General features: G+C 52.3%; 5 protein-coding genes across 5 annotated transcripts; 1 reads left to right on the forward strand and 4 right to left on the reverse strand.

The window, feature by feature from the left end:
- Positions 1–2,362: 2,362 nt before the first annotated feature.
- Positions 2,363–4,262, forward strand: PC9H_010466 (uncharacterized protein; the record flags this gene model as incomplete). Its single annotated transcript, XM_036779959.1, has 8 exons — positions 2,363–2,527; positions 2,582–2,656; positions 2,719–2,928; positions 2,980–3,049; positions 3,121–3,248; positions 3,523–3,723; positions 3,791–3,949; positions 4,008–4,262. The coding sequence occupies 8 exons, from the start codon at positions 2,363–2,365 to the stop codon at positions 4,260–4,262; spliced, it is 1,263 nt and encodes a 420-aa protein (XP_036627342.1).
- A 715-nt stretch (positions 4,263–4,977) lies between these two features.
- NAG2 (N-acetyl-glucosamine-6-phosphate deacetylase) lies at positions 4,978–7,124 on the reverse strand (the record flags this gene model as incomplete). The annotated part of the gene is made up of 10 exons (XM_036779960.1): positions 4,978–5,213; positions 5,272–5,332; positions 5,383–5,545; positions 5,612–5,660; positions 5,716–5,976; positions 6,032–6,149; positions 6,196–6,345; positions 6,397–6,448; positions 6,500–6,537; positions 6,597–7,124. 10 exons carry the CDS (start codon positions 7,122–7,124, stop codon positions 4,978–4,980), a joined length of 1,656 nt encoding a protein of 551 aa, XP_036627343.1.
- A 566-nt stretch (positions 7,125–7,690) lies between these two features.
- On the reverse strand, positions 7,691–9,752 carry ENT3 (Epsin-3, clathrin recruitment and traffic between the Golgi and endosome; the record flags this gene model as incomplete). Its single annotated transcript, XM_036779961.1, has 9 exons — positions 7,691–8,334; positions 8,391–8,720; positions 8,772–8,990; positions 9,048–9,186; positions 9,240–9,321; positions 9,375–9,386; positions 9,441–9,479; positions 9,539–9,609; positions 9,678–9,752. The coding sequence occupies 9 exons, from the start codon at positions 9,750–9,752 to the stop codon at positions 7,691–7,693; spliced, it is 1,611 nt and encodes a 536-aa protein (XP_036627344.1).
- A 549-nt stretch (positions 9,753–10,301) lies between these two features.
- On the reverse strand, positions 10,302–11,861 carry PC9H_010469 (uncharacterized protein; the record flags this gene model as incomplete). Its single annotated transcript, XM_036779962.1, has 9 exons — positions 10,302–10,459; positions 10,511–10,616; positions 10,666–10,862; positions 10,915–10,960; positions 11,028–11,160; positions 11,220–11,361; positions 11,424–11,495; positions 11,552–11,667; positions 11,719–11,861. 9 exons carry the CDS (start codon positions 11,859–11,861, stop codon positions 10,302–10,304), a joined length of 1,113 nt encoding a protein of 370 aa, XP_036627345.1.
- A 533-nt stretch (positions 11,862–12,394) lies between these two features.
- On the reverse strand, positions 12,395–18,189 carry PC9H_010470 (uncharacterized protein; the record flags this gene model as incomplete). The annotated part of the gene is made up of 10 exons (XM_036779963.1): positions 12,395–12,740; positions 12,803–13,009; positions 13,083–13,588; positions 13,642–14,420; positions 14,485–14,520; positions 15,051–15,143; positions 15,199–15,783; positions 15,929–16,474; positions 16,529–16,577; positions 16,723–18,189. 10 exons carry the CDS (start codon positions 18,187–18,189, stop codon positions 12,395–12,397), a joined length of 4,614 nt encoding a protein of 1,537 aa, XP_036627346.1.
- Positions 18,190–19,573: the final 1,384 nt, after the last annotated feature.

The raw sequence follows: 19,573 nt of genomic DNA on the forward strand, positions 1-19,573 counted from the left end.
GGGAACACGATTATCCCTTGCAAGGTCACCCCTTGCCGTCAGCGGACACGATTTACCGCTACTACACGGTGCTCAGAGATCACACTAGATCTTTAGGAACTACCTTGCCGCCGCGCAGGCGTCACAGTCAACGATTGCAAGCGTCACACCGACGACAGCGCGATCTTGGCAATACGTGACGGCACACGAAGGATGACGGGTCCTGTTCTCTGGCAGAGACGATGTGCGTTCCATGAACAGCCTTTACTGCGAGCAACCCTTCGTGAACCACGATGAAATATGTCATACCGACGAAACACAACGCTATAATCTATGAGACAACGCGTCATACCGACGCCTACAGGATAGCACAACCGGCTGTACAGCCCTTTGGTGGACGGGTAGTTTCCTTGGCCTCGCGTCAAGGATTCTTACTTGTCCCGTCGTCGTCTATCTATGTCGCTGACTGGTCTTCGGGCTGTTGGTGATTAGTTGGATCGACGCTTTGGGTTTAATCACCGCGTGTGGGTGCATCACTCCATATTGGATAACTCCAAGTCACTATCGAGATTACGTCGAAGAATCATCCATGGACCACCATCTACACCACCTTTTAGTGCAATTCGCAGTGCATGTTGACGACTTCGTGTTGTAACGTGTAACTCAATTCAGACTACTCTCTGTCTGCTGCACAACCAATTTTTTCCGCCCTTCTCATTCGTTGAGAATCTAGCAAACTGTCTTCCAGTGGTTTTTGTTTGAGGTACGTCCTTTTTAAGTGTTGTCTCCGTCGTTCCCGGCGCAATATGGTGACGCATTTCGGAGCGGGTCACCAGATTGTGAAATGTATCTACGCTTTGTATTCGTAACACGAACAAGAAACTGTTCGTCTATCCTATGGTCACGTCCTCAGACTCCTTGTTACTTTTCGAAGGCAGCAAAACGTACAGGATCCATTCGCAGTAAAACTACACCGCTAGGCGCTTATCGATTCTATCTCTTATCATTGAACATCGCAGTCCTAGTTCGAAGTAAATTGGCCCTGCCGAAGCTCGCGTTTCTCTCTTCCATTTAACAGCGCGCTGGGACCCCATTGTCTATCGAGCCTGTCAGCTGAACGTGTCGTGCCATTTCAACAGCTTCTCTGTATGCCTCCGGCGCCAGGTCCGATATGATATTCCCCATTGATGGCGCGCTGGGCTTGCAATATCTGAGGCTCACTGCATCCCATCGGGGCGAGTCTCTCGCCTCTGGATCTCCTGGGATTAAACACTCAAGGTACTCGTGTGTCTTTTCTCTTTTCCTGCCTCGACGCCGACGTTAGACATAACAGTGCTCCCCGCAACAGCCATCTTCAAAGAAACCTGAAGTGGCTCCAGCTGGTTCGCTCAAGTCATGTCAAACTTGATGAAGATTACAATCCCCCGGAGCTTACACTTCCTTATCTAGAATGCAAGTAAAGGGTTCCTAGCGCCTCCCCCAACTTCTCTCTACAGCAAAAATGCCTCGCTGTCCTTTGTCCGCTTGAAATCCGAGTCCCTGGCATCATGGGGTATGGCACAGCTTGAGCCTTGTAGGATATATAAGGTTGGTGCTAGGTAGTACTAACCACAAACCTTCCCTTCCCCACAGTGTTGAATGGATAGCCAGACTACGCTCGAGTTTCTAAATGTCTGGCGCTCGACAGCTTGCCAGGTTATCTTGCAGTATCCGAGCCCCGCCATCTGGAAAATGCGGAGAGACGGTGCTTGTCGAAGGCTGCGTGCGTGGTTGCAGAAAGTCTGTAGACTCCAAGTAAGCGCCCCAAGTCACCACTTTACTTGCCTCAGGTGGTGATCCTGAATCCAGCGTGCTGGGGGCGATTGGTTAGAGCAGCTGTGTCTAGTGGAGGTTACATCGATATGTAGCCAGATATTATATACCTTGCGTAGCAAAGATGCTGCGCAGATTCTCTTCGACCCCGAATTGATCGGCGGCCTCGAGTCCTTGATGTTTATAGTTCAACTGGTGAGCCATATCCAACGGTCTGAAAATTTGAATTTCGCAATGGCTATTGACTCAGTTTCCAGTACATTGATCGTGATATAGAGCCATCAGTCAACGGTGTCTGCTTGAGAACCCTCCTACGCCTTGGCAAGACTTTCAACGTGTTTCCGTCTGACATCCTTATCAAAGACATCATATTTGAGGGGAACAGAGCTGTCGCCGAAGGAAACTATGCGGAAATATGGCGGGGCTACTACTTTTCTGAAGTGGTCGCCGTAAAGGTCAACCGGGTCTGCATACCCTCAGCTGCCATTAGGCAACGCAGGGCAAGTATACCTATGTTTCGAGAGCAGGAGAAACACTGAGGGGTAATGTGTTGCAGTCGATCTGGCAAGAGATGCTCATATGGCGGCAACTGTGCCATCCTAATATCCTGCCATTGATGGGTCTATACATCCCCAACGACTCCCCTTCGAGGCTGTGTCTCGTTTCGCCGTGGATGGAGAACGGGAATGTCCATCAATACTTGACTAAATATCCATGTGCCAATCGCGCGGAATTGGTGCGCCAAAGATTTCGACCTTCTAGGTATTCGAGCTCATTTGCATTATGCTAGCTCATTGACATCGCCTCTGGGCTCAACTATCTTCACGCCCTTCGACCAAAGATCATCCACGGAGACCTAAAAGGCGTACGTACGTCGGGCTCCTCGTATTTGCCTTCCCTAAGTTCATTCGACGCCCTTTTGTTTAGCTGAACATCCTTGTCACGCCAATGCATAGGGCCTGCCTTGCCGACTTCGGGGTGTCAATTGTTGCAACAGAATCTTGCTTTAAGTGGTCTGGAGTTGGAGTATCGAGGGCTGGAACGCTGAGATGGCTCGCCCCCGAACTCTTGGACGGGAGTTGTCCTCATAACACACTGCAAACGGATATATACGCCTTTGCTTTCGTGTGCTACGAGGTTCGTAAATTTCCCGATGTATACTATGAATGCCTGCCTGATCATCCCCAGTTATATTCCGGGAACATACCGTTCCACGACCTGAAAAGGGATGGACAAGTGATTGTCCTCGTCTCTCAAGGTCACCGACCAACACGACCTGGCCACATCAGTGATGGGGTGTGGTCACTTGTTCAAGAGTGCTGGGAACAGGAGCCCTCGGCACGCCCAACGTCAAGGGAAATTATGGATCGGTTGCTTTACCAGGGCAAACCCTCCCGCTCCTTCGCTTTGCCCTACCCGATACGCAACCACTATATTGTGAATTTGAGTTCATGACGGTTTGTAGATCAAACCACTATACCCCTTGATTACTTCTAAGCAGCTGAACTCAGATGTATTAGCCTGTTCATATGTTTCAGCTCTATATGATATACCCTGACTAGACGGTTTCTGGTCTTTGTCCGCATCCCGAGTTCCCTAAGTCAGTCCCTGATATAGATAGGGGAAACTCTCGCTTAAGCGCCAGCTTTTTCCTGACCTTCAACGGCGATCTATGGAGGTCGGCTTTGTAGCATCACACCAACTAACGAAAAGGCTTCATTTATTTCATAGGTAGTCAAAAAGCGCGCTGCGCTCCTCTCAAACTATGAAGTCCTTACTCTCCTTCGTGAGCTCGAAATCGACCACCTGACCCGAGCGAAAACTGCACTGAAGGTAAAGAAGGAAGAAGGGGGCTCAAATCTGAACGCAGGGGCTGGGAAGGACGTGCGAGATGTCGATGTTAGTGAGAACCTGAGGACTATGGAGGTTGAGGTCAGTTGTTTTGCTTCTTATGTCTGATAGAAGGGATGGACGTTCATTTTTATTGGGAATTGCACAGGCCATCCAATATTTTGCGTCTGATATTCAGCCCGCACCATATCAGACCCCTGAGGGAATACGGCAGCTGCTTCGCAGCCTTGCCCCCTACAATTTAACTAAAGCAGAAAAGCTGCAAATCGTCAATATCGCCCCTCAGTCAATGCCAGTGCTTTGGGCGGTGAGGCTTTCAGCCCCGACTCCTTCCCGCCTCGCGCATTAAACCTGTTGTCTGGTAGATTATAGAAGAGATGGAAGATCGTATGACCGTCGATCAGATGCAAGAAATCATCCGCCTTGTTCAGAACTCGCTTACGAAGGACATCAAGGAGCCGAATCAGCCGAATTTGCACTTGATGGTGGGTGCCATTGGGGAAGATCAAGACGCATATGGCGACGACGACGGCTATATGGACGTGGTAGACGACGCGCAGTTTGACGATACTGGCGAAGGCGCAGGGGTTGAAGGTGACCTAGACGTCGACGACGATTGACTGTCGACACAGATTTCTTGGTGGAGGTAGACTGGTAAATTATATCGATCATAATCAGTCGGGATCACAAGAGCGAGCACCGCTGTGGCTGGAGTTATACCTGAGGCCTGAGGGAACATCTCGTCCTGGCCCCGTGCAGAAGAGATCAGTTGACGATGCGGCACGGCCATCTTCACCCTTCACGTTCTAGTAGATAATTGTCACTATCAACGACTCGCTCACAATGGTCTTCACAACCGCGATCGCCTCTCTCATTTCCGTGAGCGGCTCACGCGTGCATATTGCATAACGAGCGTTCTCAATGACTTACGGTGCTTCCTGGATCCTGGTACGGATGATGTTCTCACATACGCTACGTTCTTCCCTTCTCGGGTATCCTCAAGTAAAGGGGGTATCCTTTGCGGCGTAGCCTTGAGCAAGCATTCCTTATGCACCATGTCTTGATCAAGAGTACGCACACAATGGACCTGTATCTTACAACAGTTTTCCCAGTCCGACAACCGCGTGGATCACAAGTGCAGTGGCTACTCAATGAAGTATTGATCAGTCGCGACGCCAACTTCGCAACCTGCAGTTGAGGTGCAGTGGCAGCGTGTCATTTAGAATTGGCGATTACTGCAGACCGCCAGAAGGCGCAACGACTCTGAGATATATTGCGCATGTCCAAGAAGGTACTTAATTCTGCTCTCGTTCGTGACGAAAACTAACAGGTTCCTCAAGCTGTCAGATCACAAGCCCCTGGCCTCAAAGCACACCACTGTGGCTGGAGGGCGATCGCGTTCACGCCTCTCTTCCTCATGCGATAGGCGACGTCGTGAAGACGGGATAAAGCGGCGCCAGCGTCTTGACCGGGTCCTGTCCAGAATAGTTCAGCAGACGACGCAGCGCGAGGCCACACAACAGGGTCCAGGTTCTCAGGACCTGATTGTTCGGTCCAAAGTAAATGCTGGCCTACAAGTCGGGTCCTTTTCATTACACAATTCATTTCAAAAGGGCAATAAGGACATACCACCCAAAACCAGATTAGCCTGCTCAGCGGTGAGGCTGGCGGTAGGGTCGAATGAGTAGGACTGGAGTTTTTCATAAGTTGGGAGGCGGAAATGAATGCCGAGTAACAAACCTTCTGCCACGTTTTGAAAGGATCACACCAGCTGTTGCCCGATGCGAAATCGCCCACCCATCCACCTCCGCCACAGTCCAGGTAAAAGAAGTCAGAAGCCGCATGTACCAATCGGAATCCCTTCTGCGCCACCGCTGCTACATGCTCCGAAGATATCCATACCCTAAACAAAATCCATTACACACCACCGTGAGTATGAACCATCACGATGTGCTGCCACACAACTTACATGACCACAGTTTCCTTTGGTAAAGTCACATTATGCTCCAATACCATTTCTATCGAGTTGTCGATTGTCAACGGATAAAACGTAACGATGTGGGATGAACTAACCCTCCCAGACGACTGGCACCTTGCCATTTTCTTTCAATGCACCCGTAGTAGCTTGCGTGAAAGTGTCAAGCGCTTCTTCGAACGTTCTTCCTGCGAGGTCTGTCTGTGTCTGCGCATCGTTATTATAGCAATTGGTGTTGATTTCGTCACCGCCGATGCTGAAGAACTTCGACGAGAACATCTTGGATGCAGCCTTGATTAGTTTGGTGGTAAAGTCAATGGTACCCGGGGACGCCAGTCGCAATTGACCAGCAGGAGGTTCTGGGAGAACAGTCCGACATCAACATAGGGACGTTGAAACGATTAGTTAACCGACCGTTGGCGAAGGAGCCCCAAGGTGTAGCCTCGGGGCAAGCAATATGTTCAGGATGCGATTTTGAAATTACTGAGGTATGCCCTGGCGTATCAATCTCTGCTATCACGTCGATGCCTCGCTGTGGCTAATCAGAGTGATACCCACAAGCAGTTCACCGGACTCACCGCAGCGGCATAGGATATGATGTCTTTGACATCGCTTGGTGTGTACACAGAAGTTGGGCTGTATGCGCCCTTATCCGACAGCTCCTTGAACCCAGGGACAACGAGGGGGAAGCTCTGGCTGTCCACGACATGCCAATGGAACGTGTTAATCTGGATGAACGGGTCAGTGGGTAGGATCCACAAACTGTGAATGCAACACACCTTCACCCAACTCATTGCGTCAAGCGTCCGTTTAATGTCTGACAATGGGAAGCTGGTGAACGCGTCAACAACGCGTGCCATCAATCACCAAGTATCCACGTACAAGTTCCGTGCAGTGTCCAGCATGAACCCGCGATAAGGCTTTATAAACCCAAGCACATAATGAGGTTTATACTAGGCGAGTGAATGACAACACGCACATAAGCTGGTGAATCCGTGATATCAATGGGCGCGCCCAACGCGTAGGTTGTCCCATCTGAATCGTACCAGAGTTGCTCGAATGTCGACAACCCTCGGAGCAGCCCCAAGGTAGAGTTCGCGCGGAGAACGGCAGCAGAGCCATCGCTGGGCACATGCAGCACATATCCTTCGCTTCTACTCACCACATCGACTACAGCTTCCTCTGAGATGCTCCTCACAGGCGCGCCATCCAGCAACGACAACGTCAGACCGCTTAGCGTCGCCCTCCCGCCCCTCACGGCCTGGGCATCGGCACCTCCTCGCCCCACCACGAGGCGTTCGAGTTTGTCACTTTGGAGGCGGCCTTTGGTCCTCGATACAGCGTCCTGGAGGTCCTTTGGCGCATTTCTGAGTGATATTTTTATGTCAAAGTTCCTAGCAAGCTTGAGCGTTGAATTTCCTGTGCTGATCTGTCTGGGGAGGGGCCACAAAGCGGATGCGGGCACCAAGAAGCTCAATAGAGCCAGTAGAAGCCTCTGCGACAGCATTTCGCGGCGAATCTTGAGGGAGGATGTCACACACGCGGCGTTCGGTCCAGGGTTTATATGAGGTCCTTCTCCACATCCGCTATCAAAATATATTTAACCGAGCACCAGATGCAGAAGAGCTCACCTGAGCCACGGGGAAGCCAGTTATCAGAAAAAGAAGTACGCCAACCCCATATTCTCAGCCAGAAGGCGCTGATGGTTCAGGTTCAAGACGGCGACTGTAAGTCCTCGTGAGTCGTGACAGCCCCAACGTTAAAGAAGCTCTGTCTCGTGGCGACCCGTTAGGAAGACCATACGGTCGTCGATGCCGGCGGTGGGAAGACTAGCCCACAAACAGCATGCTTCGGTTGTGCTGGCACTGCGGCGTTCTAAACATACACGCCCTTGGGCCGGTATCACAATGGTCGGCATGCGTCGAGCTACCACATATTGGAACTGCAAGCGGAACAGTGTGGGCGGAGAGAGGCCCAAGTACTTAGATCCTCATGGCACGCACGTTATTAGGTACTATCCCCATAAAATTACGCAAAAGCTGCGACGTGACGAAAAGAGCATATCTATAGCGATTACAGCAGCAGGTCATCGTCGCCGTTGTTAGCAGCACCCGACCCGCCCGTAGCACTGCCAAAGTTACCGAATGCAGAGGAACCCCCCATAGCAGGAGGCTTTCCACCAGCTCCCCACAACCCAGCCATAGCCTTTTCCTTCTCCAAATCCTTGATCGACTTGCTCTGCGACGCAGTACTAGTGGCGGGCTTCGCTGACGATCCGAGGGACATCGACCACAGATCGTCAAAGTTGGCTCCACCCTTACTTGAAGAGGTCGAGGTGGGCGTCATTGCTGCAGAGGTAACTCCTGGTCGAGATGGATTCATTGCGACAGGCGTCATGGCAGGTGTTGTAGAAGGCTTTATAGGAGCACCGCCAAAGTAATTTGGTGCTGTAGTTTGGGCTGCGGGACTGAAGGACCCGGAGAGATTCTGTCGGTGACCCGAGCCCGCGGCCATGCCACCCATCCCCATCCCCATCCCATTGAACGCCGGCTGCATTGGTATAGTTGGCTGCGAAGATGCGATAGCGGGGCGAGTGGCGGTCTGACCCAACATCTGCATTAGGTTAGGTTTGGCAGTCATCGCCGGTGCGGGTGTTGTGCTCATAGTTGCGGCCGTTGGAGACACAGGAGCAGCTTGGAAATCTGCAAAATCGTCATCTAGGTTTACAAGCCCATTAGTATTGGTTCAACACAGGCAGGTGATGCACAAATACCATCAAGACTAACGTGTGCAGCTTGAGCTGCAGGGGCCGCGACAGCGGGGAGCGCCTTGTCTACGGAAAAACCAGGAGCAGGAGTAGCAAACGCATCGTCATCTCCAAACCCGCCAAGTAGATCAACTTCTTGAACGGGCGCGGGTGCAGGTGCCTTCGCCTTCGCGGTGACAGAGGATGCAGTCGACGAGCGCGTAGGGGTCCGTATAGACGTAGAGGCGCGTGGGTTCACCTCTTCGTCATCACCAGCGTTGTATTCTTCGAACCCACCCCTACGTGTGTCGTCTCTGAATCCACCACTGCTACTGGAACCTCCATAGGAGCCGTAGTCTAGAAGTACCATTAGTGCCTCAGATACTCTACTTGGAGCAATCGTCTCACCACGATCACCGCTGCCACCGCTGCCACCATATCCCATTGTCTCACTTCCAAACCCACCGTAGCGACTGCCACCACTAGAGAAACTCATTCCTCCGCCCCCAAAGCCGTCATTGCCAGTGCCAGTATACTTATGTTTGTTGGCCTTCGCCTTTCGTCGTTCCGTGCGTATTTTCTCTACGTCCGACAAGAGCTCAACGAGTTCCTTGGCACGATTGCGAACTGACGGGTGTTTGATCAGCAGTGCACCGCGCACCATGCACTACATGAGAGACTTACCATTAATCCCCTCGTCCTTCCCCTTCTCGTCAATGTAATGGAAATTTCTTAGCATCTTGATGGTAGAGATATGGGATCTAGCGTCATCAACAACGCGTTCACTTCCATGCTTGATGATGTATTCAAGGAGTTGAAGAGCCTGATGGACATTAATGAATGGTTCGAACTGTGACTCTCGATTTTCATACGGACTTTGTAGATCTGTCGCCATTGCCGTGCCTCCTTCTCCATAAACCGGGCGTATATGCAAGGCATGATTTCGTTGAATTGTTGGCTAGTAGTAGTATATTCATTGGGTGGGCCAACGCTCGCGGGCAGAGTACTCACAAATTGAAGGTCCTGCAAAGCTCGTTATTCATATCCTTCATGGATACAAGTCGCACCGTCACTCACCCTTGCGCTATATCTTGCATTAATGTCGAGCTTGCTCCCCTGCCAACAAACAAGATGAACACTGCAGTTTTCCGCTATATATCTGGGCCATCACGCACCAAGGGTCATCATTGGTAGCCTCCCGCACTTTAGCCTCCATTTCCGTAACGTTGAGGACGACATTTTTTGCCTAGTATGACAGCGCGAGCATTTATCAGCCATCCAGAGAAGCAGACTGGATACAGCTTCAGAGCCAACCTGATTGTACATAGACTTGATGTCGTACAGTGTGATCTGCGAGACAGCGTTCGTTAATGACTCTAGTCGGTCCATCGTGAAACAATCGGGGAGGCGGTAAGAGACGACGGTGATGAGCTTTGTGCGCACTAGGGTGGAATTCAGAAACCAAGAATATTTGGGCGCCTAATCACGTGAACTTACTTCTCGAACGCTTAGCGCTTAGCTGCAGGTTCCCATACCAGATTTCCGGAGAAACAGCGACTTAGATTCGAGATAGCACCTGTGAACAACTGAAATGCGCGAATCTCCGTCGGTAACAATTATCATAGCTTCGAGTCCGTCACATTGATACACCTCGCGCTATGTGGGAATAAGGCGCTCAAGCCACTCCTCGAGTTTCTGGTTGAAACGTTAACGCGCCCGCGAAGCTTGGGTTTAACACTCCGAGAGCCCTAATTCGACACACACTCCGCGATAAAGGGCGGGGATCGAGCCTCAAGGCATCATGTTTCGCCGTACACCTTGATATCCAATTCCGAAATAGGTTGATTCATCTTCGCGACATGTAAGCAATTACACGAGTTCATCAGGTATCTGTCCATAGCACGGTCCATAAATACGAAAAGAGGCTCATTAAAACGTCTAGGGAACGTGGTCTCGAATCCAACGAGCTGTGGCCTGGGTCGCATTTAACAGCGGGTCGATGGGAGCTAAGTGCCACGAGGTGTTACTTCCTGATTCCCCTAATGGAGGGGGATACATGGCTATGGCCGCCAATGACAGGTAAGTGTGGTAGGGATCTAAAAATCGCCGTCAGTAACAATCTCGGATATGATGGAAAGTATTCATACCCGGATGCTCGTCTGGTGCCTTCGAAATCCCACCAAACTTGAACTGACACCTGTCCAGGAACTTGACCAAGGCTAAGCCGTTGACTAGATCATCTCGCCCAAGTATCTAGATTGGACTTCAGGGAGACTGAAATAAGCAGGAAAAACACTCGTACCCTCAAGGCAGCCCCACACCAAAAGCAATAGCAGGCATCTGCTGCCTTGCCCGTGCGCCCTCGGAATCCTCCTGATTCATCTTGATTGCTGGAGAGCCAACGGATAGTCTGCTCGCGTTCGGCTGCAGTTAGCGGTTCTTCCCCTTCGGATCGTGGCGCCAGATACAAAGAAGCAATCGCTGTGTACGTTGTACCTCCTAGTGCGGATTAGATACAGGCGGAGTGACGCAGGAGATATATGAAATATACCCTGAGCCTCACACGATGGCTCTTGGCCATATCCCCCCTCGTAGGTCTATATTAACCGGCAGAGGCGGAGAATCAGAGACAGTAAAATGCGAGAGGGATCAAATCGTAGGCACCCTACATGAGGCAATGAAAGCCTTTGCACGGTCAACGTCGACACCAGACCAGTCGTTCAGCATGCTGCTGATGGCAAAAGCACAATACACGGTGCGAAGGTCGGATTCCGTGCCTTGTGGTGTCGTCCGAAAGCTACGTTTATAGCAAAGTGAGTAAGGATTGAATAATGGCCGAGCGTGTCGTTGAGGTACCTTCCATCTTCCCGCTGGCAACCACGAAGAAACGCTACAATTCCTCGTCGGTCCAGCCCCGCGAAGTTGTCCCGTAGGATTGCGAGTGATAACAAAGCGGTATATGTCATAATGACGTGAGGGCAACTATATTCAGGCGATTCTTCCTGGAGCATCTCGGCGTCAGTAGATACACAGTAGGACAAGATTGCCTCGTTCCGCGACGCACAAACTCAGACGCAGGGCCTTGACCTGTCATGAAGGAACTGGGTTTGAAACCACTACCGTGAGGCCCGCCTGTGGGCAACATATGTAAGTGCGTGCGTGAGATGGCACGATAACATGGGTTGTACTGGTTTGCTGCTCCCAGAACCACTTTCTCCATTCGTTTCGGGTGATCATGTTGACTTTCTCGTTCAGGACATCTAATATATCCAAAGAACCTATGCAGTAGAAGGATAGTGCCAGGCTGTCGCCACAATGAAGTTGGTACAACCATCTGCGCGAAAGTTGTGCATACCGAGAGGCATCTACGTCGACCAACGAGTCAGGCAGGCCAGTAATACACCTGAGGGAGTGACTGGCGTGTGCTGCGCAAGCCAACGGCGGCATGTATATTTCGTCGTGTACGTAGGGTGTCGCGACGCCTCTGTACATAGACATCGTAAGTGAAGGGGGTTAAGAAGCTGCATCCAAGCTGGCGTACCAGATGGCTTAAATTGAAAATTGGAAACAGCAGATGACCGTCCCGTATTGTCGGCTACGATTCAAAGAGAGATTACAATCCGACTCCAAGGCGCAGGTGGCCGAGTCGAGCCAATGGGTGTTCAACCAAACTAGTATCGAGATTAGAATACCGAATGACACAATAACCCTGGTTCCGAGGGTGTCGAAGACGTTTCTGCGAGTAAGTTATACAGGACGCAACTATCGGGCTCGTTAACCAGACATGATCAAGATTCGAGTTCTGATTAGGTTGGCCAAGCGAGTGAAGACCAAATCGAGCTAAGGGTATAGACGGAATTCCCACGGTCAGTAATATACGACAGCGCGATGAAACGACGCGGTGAAACTCAGATTGATAGTAAAGGTATTTAGAGATACAACGTTCGGAAAGAAACTATGTGAGCCCTGCAAGTGATGGGTGGAAATATTGTATCAGGGTGAAATTAATCGTTGTGTCCAACAATAAAGAATTACATCGCTCCCAAGCTCAAAGGGAAATTTGCTCGCTGTGCTTGCTGGATCCCCTGTCCTTGTTGAATTTGGCTCGATTGCAGTTGTTGCAGTTGTTGCTGCCCTTGGCCTTGGGCAGTGGGGGGTGTGACCGCTGATGAGCCAGGTAGGAACGCGGGTGTGCTCTTCTCCTCCAAGTCGGCGTATAGGACAGTCAGCTCCTTCCGCTCCTTCTGCCACATGTCCGGATCCCAGTAGGTGTACTGCCCCTGCTCGCCGCCTGGCACCTTCTGGACCATGACGTTGTTGCTCTCTTTCGTAATCCACAACCGCAACTCTTTGTGGTATCGCCAGTTGCGGCCATAGCTTATAAATGATGGCAACCGATTAACTATGAGCGAGGACGAAGAAGAACAAAGGACACATACAGCTCTTGCGCGGCGATTTCCTGCAGTGCATCGCGCGGACTTGAGTAGAACATGAAAAAGAGGGTCTCATCACTGAAAGCAGCAGCCTTAGCGGGTCCAGGGGGAGGCGTTTGTACAGCATAACATGCAGGCAGGTGGAAATCCGGCTCTACAGTATGAGCAGCTGACTGATCTGCCCAAGGTGTGATGAAGGTTGAATATAGATTACTACATCACATATGTGAGCACCAGATAAGACACGAGGGAACGGGGATGTCAATACGCCCTATCGCAGACTCACCCAGAGTATCCCATATCCAACCCCATCGTGCCGAGGTCTGTACCTATACTACTTAGGCCATGATCAATGTCCGTGCCTGCATTCTTTATCATTGCCAGTAGCCCAAGGAGCCCCCACCGATCCGCTGCGCTCATTAGTACTTGTTGCGCGGGTGTCTGCGGGTGGTGTGTTGACCCTATTTGACTCGAGGGGTTGGTGTTCGGTGTTGGGTTCGTCGTCGGTACATGCGGTTCAGACGCCAGGCCATTCGCAGCAAACGGTGTTCCCGGAGGATTTGACGAGTTTGCTCCGCCTCCACCTATATTAAGCGATGACGGAAGCGGGACGCCAGGAGGGGCGTTAAGATGTGGAGGTTGAGGGAGGTGATTGGATTGGTTCTGCGGTGGATGCGTCCCATTTTGTTGTTGTTGCTGACCAGGGAACCCCGCCTGTTGCGTTTGAGACGCAGGTGTCGGTGAATTCCATGCCGCATGCGTCGCCTGGTTCAGCTTCAGCGCGTAGTTATTCTGGTAATACAATCAGTTACGCAAGTCGCGATAATTCTCACATGAGAGCTAACCCGAGATTGTTTGTCTGACTCCTGAAACCCCGGATGCGCATTCCGTGCCTGTGCTGGTGACAAGTTCAATACGCCTGGCACACCACCCAACGATCCCAGTAAATTTTGCCGATGCTGTTCTGACGTCTGGAACCCATTCAGTCCTGGAGGATGTGGAAGACTGTCGTGTGATGACTGCGTTTGCGACTGCCCCCCTAACGCAGGAAAGTCCTCTGGCGTGAAGCTTTGCTGATTGGCATTCCCCCCGTTCGTTGTCGTTGTCGGTGCTATTGATGTCCCCACTCCGCCCGTCCCTGCCTGACTCGCATAACTCGCCGTCGCTCCATTCGCGCCATTCGAACTACTGTTGGCTGGCGTGGAGCCCAGCGCGGGGAAATCATTCGGATCGAGTCCCACCTCGCTCGCAGACGACACCGATGGCGCACCCCCCAAGCTCGGCGTCTGCGATAAATGCGTCTGCATCGAATTCGACGTGCCGTTCGTCTGCTGTTGCTGGTGTTGGTGCTGCTGTGACGATTGCTGCTGCTGCTGCTGCTGTATCTGCTGTCCTAGTCCCCCCGGAAACGAGGTGAAGCTGTTCTGCGCACGCTGCTGGATGAACGCGGGCGACGCTTGCGGTCCGACGTTCGGCGTTGTGGGCGTACGTTGCAGTCCTGGAACAAAATTGCCTGGCAGCACACCGACGCTCCGTGGCGGCATGCCATAGCTGGGATACGGCGGTCGGAATTGACCTGCGAGGGCGGGGTTCGGGAGATTCGGTGGTCGCTGCTGTGGCTGGCCTTCACATATGTAAAACAAACGGCATGTAAGAAGAATTATGTGCATACGGCCGTAGACACTCACCTGGGCGATTCATACTTTCGGTTAATGTAGAAATAGCTGGAAAATTCGGTATAAGATCAGAACGGCTGAAAGTGCGAATGTAGACGTAAAGGACGTACAGAAGCTGGATAATGTCACTCTGCTCGTCGGCGTTGCTGAAGCGGTCGCCTTTGTTTGGGTTTGGCAGCGCGCTAGTATTGTGTTTGCCAGGGTCTCTGAAAGTAAACAAACACTTTGTGTTGATGAATATGGCACATATTATTAGGGGAACTACTCTACGGATGCATAGGCAGGTACAGCAAGATAGCGTCCAAGCATATGACAGTAGAAACACAACATGTATGTAATTTTGAAACGAGTGGCAGTATGAACAAATGAATGTATGGGAGGTCCGTTTGGTGACGAAAGTTGGATTTGGTGCTTGGTGCTTGCGAGCAGTGGTGGTGATGGTGGTGGGGCAATAACTTATCGACAGCCAATGTCTAATGGGTATCGCGCTGGACGATGAAAACACGACGGTCGGGGATGTCGAAGCGAAGACGAAAGCTGAGGATAATAGCGAATAAGCTTTAAGACGATGCACTAACGTGCAAAAATAGCGACGAGGACGATAAATGGGATGTAGGTGACGAAAGAGATGCCCGTCATGATTCGACATCGAAACCGCCACGATTTCGCATCTGGGACGAGGGTCAAATCCAGCTCCAGTACCAACGACAAAGAGGGCCGGCTCACCGAATTCCACTTGCGGGTCATCCAGCACAACTGCCTTCTCCACGTCCGTGCCGCCCATCTTCCGCGTTCTCGGGATGCGCCAGAACGACGCAACCCACCACAACGGAAAAATGATAAACCCGATGAAGAACATCCACGCGTGTATGGGAGACCCGGATCCAGGCTCTCCCGGGGTCGCCAGGCGCAGCGACCACGGCGTTTCGAACGGCTTGGGCGGTCTTTTCGGATCACGCATGTGGAACGTCGTCGAATACTGGGATATAGAGGGCGCGTGGGGGGAGATGAGGGCACTTATCGGGATAGAGGTCTGGGATATCTCAGACATACTCCGTCGTGGCCCGTGGCGATGCGGCTGACCGGGATGCGAACGTGGTACTGAGCGTGAGGATGTCGCTCGCGCAGAGCTTCGGGAAGCAGCCCGCGAAGGCGTCTGGGCTGGTGTTTGGGGATTGGCTGACGAGCTGCGACTCGATATCGTGCTGAAGTTTCCTTCGCGATCGTTCTCGGATATCGACAGTCGGGCGCGTTTGCGGTGGTAGGATGAAGGAGCGTAGGATGAGCCAGAGTTGGCAGAAGCGCGGTGGGCTAAATGGAAACGAATGTCAGCCACCAGAAGAGATGTGGGGAATACAAAGGAAGGAAATAACTAGGCAAGTCTGCCCACACGTTTCGTTACGTAAAACAAAAACACCGAAATTCGAAGATAACAGCTTTGAGGTGAGGTACTCACAACGAGGTTCGGTTGCAAACTTCGCGCGGCCTCCCTCTCGGTCCTTGGGCGGGGTGACCTCCACATCGTCCGCCTTCCTCTTTCCTTTACTCCCCGAAGTGTTCGATCGACTGAGCTGACCAGGAACCTTGAGGGCTGACTGTAGCGGTGGTGCCGACGGCTCGCTGGCGCTGCGCCTTCCTGGAGATCCATCTGGCGTAGGCAGGGTAAGCTCGAGTGTCGGCGGCTGGAGTAAGGAGGTGGATGTGGCGACCTGGGGGCGCAGTGCAGACTTTGGGGGTGATGACTTTCGACCAACCGAACCCCCGCCTTTGCTGGACGAGCTCTGGCTCTGCGCTGCTCGTGAGCTGCTCCCACTGCCAGTGTTTCCTTCTCGATCATGATCGGTAAAAGTGACGGTGTTCTGAGATCCTGGCTGCATGTCCTTCCCCTTACCCTTGTCCGTCCGCCTGCTGGGAGAGTGAAGCGTCGTGGCAGAGATGCCAGTGTTATCGATGGGCCTTTGCTGATATATATGGGCGCGAGACTGGGTATATGATAAATTATCTGCTAGAACGTGAATATTATTTTCCCCTGGGATGAAACAACTGCATGGCTGACCTCCAATGGGGAACGAGGATGAGCTTGCGTCCTCGGGTCCTGGTCTATGCTGGCAAAAGAGAGAAGATGAGTATTGCGGGAGATTGTGAAGGAGAAGAGGGGAATGCGGCGTGAGGGGCGTGGCGGGGTGAGGCAAAGCGTGCACACCCGCACGCAGAAAACAACGAGGCTGACTAGCGCCCGATAGTACTCACCTCGTCACGCGTCACGCTCAGGCTTGGCTCCAGCCCTTGAGAACCAGACCCAAATTCCAGATATCTCAGCACTTCATGCGCAACGTCTGCTTCCCAGGTCACACCTGCCGCTGCCGCTGCCTGGCGCGCACTCAAGTCTGCGCTGACTCTGCGTTTGCTACTTTGGCTGCGGTGACTCTGAGAGATCTTGCTCCGACTTCGGCTCCAACTTCTGCCTCGCCTTTTGCTGGCCTTGGTGCCATGTGGACTCGACATTCTACTGCTATCGTGGGGGAAGGATGATCGAGAACTCTCGCTGACAGCGGGGGGTTGTTCTCGGCTTCGTGAAGCATCGTCGACGCTTTCTTTGCCGCTGGACGACTTCGAACGCTTTTTACGGAGCGACCACCGTGACCCCGACCCAGAACCCACAGAATGACTACGCCTGCGAGGGATTGAAAAGTTGAGGCCAGAAAAGGGAGGCAAAGGAGGTCGCGCAGAGACGCTCGCCGAGTTCGATGTCGCTGGTGATGCAAATCCAAACGTATTCGGCGTTTCTGTATGGCGCGCACGGCTCGGGCCTGGTGTGCGTGGGGGTGATACCTGAGTAGATTCGGGAGACTGGTGTTCGATTTCAGCTTCATGCAGCACCTCGAAATTCCGCAGCGACGATCTCAGCGAAGCAACCGCGGACTCGTATTGCGACGTTGTTTCGGAGATGCTGCGCGAGTGTGTAGGAGCATCAGAGGGACTCGGGGGGTGATTCGCAGCGTCAGACAACGTGAGTCTTGCCATGAACGCCGACTGTGGACGTGCCGCGTGCTTGGATCCTGAACCCGGCCGCGAATTCCCTTGCGAAGAACTTGTACCTGTCGACCTGCTGTCTCTCTGCCTGCCGTGGCCTCTGGACGTGCTTGTTGTCGGGCTGTCCACCACATCATCTGAGCGCGCGCCTTCCGACGAGCCTACCCTCCCAGACTCAGACTCCGTCCCACCAAACTCAGCCAGACCAAGTCCCCGTACGAACCGCTTCGTCGAACTTGGGCGGTACACCTCTTGGTCGGGCGTGCTGGGCAGCGAGGCTGGAGGTGAGCCGGGGCTGAGCTGACTCGCTCTCTGAAATACTCGTATGCGCGGGCTTTTCCTGCGTTGAGAACGGGTGCTGGTACTGAGCGGCCGCGACTCTGGGGTCGACCCTCGCTCTGCTGTCGCTGTGAGTATGCTGCGCTGCGACGGGTGCCGACGAGGGGTTAATCCATGAGGATGAGGATGAGGATTCCTGTCCTCGGTCGTGATTGTATGTATATGCGTGACATCAGAAGGCGGCGGCGGGCTCAATTCTGCCGCGAGCATCTCGAGGTTCGGATGGATCTTCTGCGCGACTAAAGGAACGGGAGTCTCTTGGGGCGTTGGAGGCGGTGGTTCCTCCTCCACGGGCGAGTTGGCATTGTTACCGCGATGCCGTAGGCGGGTAATTAGGGACGCCATCCTATACTTCCATTCAATGATAGATTCTTAAACCCGGGATGTAGCGGTCGTGAAATGTGATAAAAACTTGCTGTCAATGCAGGCTCATAAACACATTGCGGGGCGAAAGCAAGTAATCGAGTACTGCTAGCGTAGAGCCGCTACCGTGAAACTTGGAGATGAACAGGCGGTATGGACGCTAGACCGCCTTTCGTGGTTAGCGTGGAGAAGGAGAAGGGGGTGTCCTGGTGGATTGGGATTAAGCCGCAAGTGCGCAAGGCTCTGTGCATATGGACTGTGGCTGAGGCGGCCAAATCTGATCGGGCGCACGTGGTACAGTGCGGGATTGGCGGGGGGACCCTGATGGTAGGACTCTGAGCTCCGAGACGCAAAGAGTGAAAATAACGACCACTCAAATTCAATGTCCTGCGAAGCAAAGACTGCACTTGAGGTTGTTTGAGGGGCCCCTGCATCACTGACTCGAGCACACCGTAATTTAAAGATGTCTCATGGTTTCTGGTTTCTGCCACCTCACTTGGAATTGCAAATCCCTTGTCTGTCGCGATACTACGCGCCCACAACCGTCATCAAGAAGACCGGAAGGCCATCAAAGTGACTGCGGCCAGTCAGAGTTTCACGCGGTCGCCTACCAATTTGAATCAAAGGACTGGAATATTCCAACAAGGCCTGAAAACATTGGACATTGATTGGATGTTGAATTTGAACACTTGTGTAAAGCAAAGCATTGAGTGTCGAATGAATGCCAAAAGGATGCTGATGATTCAAGACGCGGGAAACTCTTTGGAGAATCCTGAGATTCTTCAATTCATTCAGTTGAGGGGTGTCAGTACCGGTCAGTTGTTGTTGAGGCGAGGCGGGCGTCAACTTGCTTCGCGGACATTGGGAGTGGTCCAAGCTACTAACTGGGTATATATCGTGGATGAGAAACGACGGGCGCCACTCAGAGTTCAACGTCTGCTGATGGAATGGAAGGACCCGAGTCGAGGCACTAAAACGCGAGATCAGTGTTATGTCTGGAATTACCTCACAATGTGCGCAGTCTTGAAGGTGAAGGCGAGCGTTTGTAGGTGAGGTAGCAAAGATGTGGAGGCTGCGATTTGCAGACAAGTCCTTCATCCGGTAGAGAACCGTTTCATGCGGCGAGCAGGACATCTGGCACGACCTCTACTTACGAAGCGCCAACACCTACTACGGTCATCAGAAAGTCTTTCGAGGGAATATTTGATTCCATTGGGTGCGCTATGTTACCGGAAAGCATTGACAGGTTCCTTGATAAAAAATATGATACATATTGAATAATTGGCAAAATCCTGAATGAATGCCGAACGGATGCTGAATGACTGTCTAGATTGAACGATTGTGACTTGTTTTTGCGGGGCGGAAT

This window comes from Pleurotus ostreatus (genome assembly GCF_014466165.1).
Source record: "Pleurotus ostreatus strain PC9 chromosome Unknown scaffold_8, whole genome shotgun sequence".
In the NCBI taxonomy this organism is placed as follows: Eukaryota; Fungi; Basidiomycota; class Agaricomycetes; order Agaricales; family Pleurotaceae; genus Pleurotus; species Pleurotus ostreatus.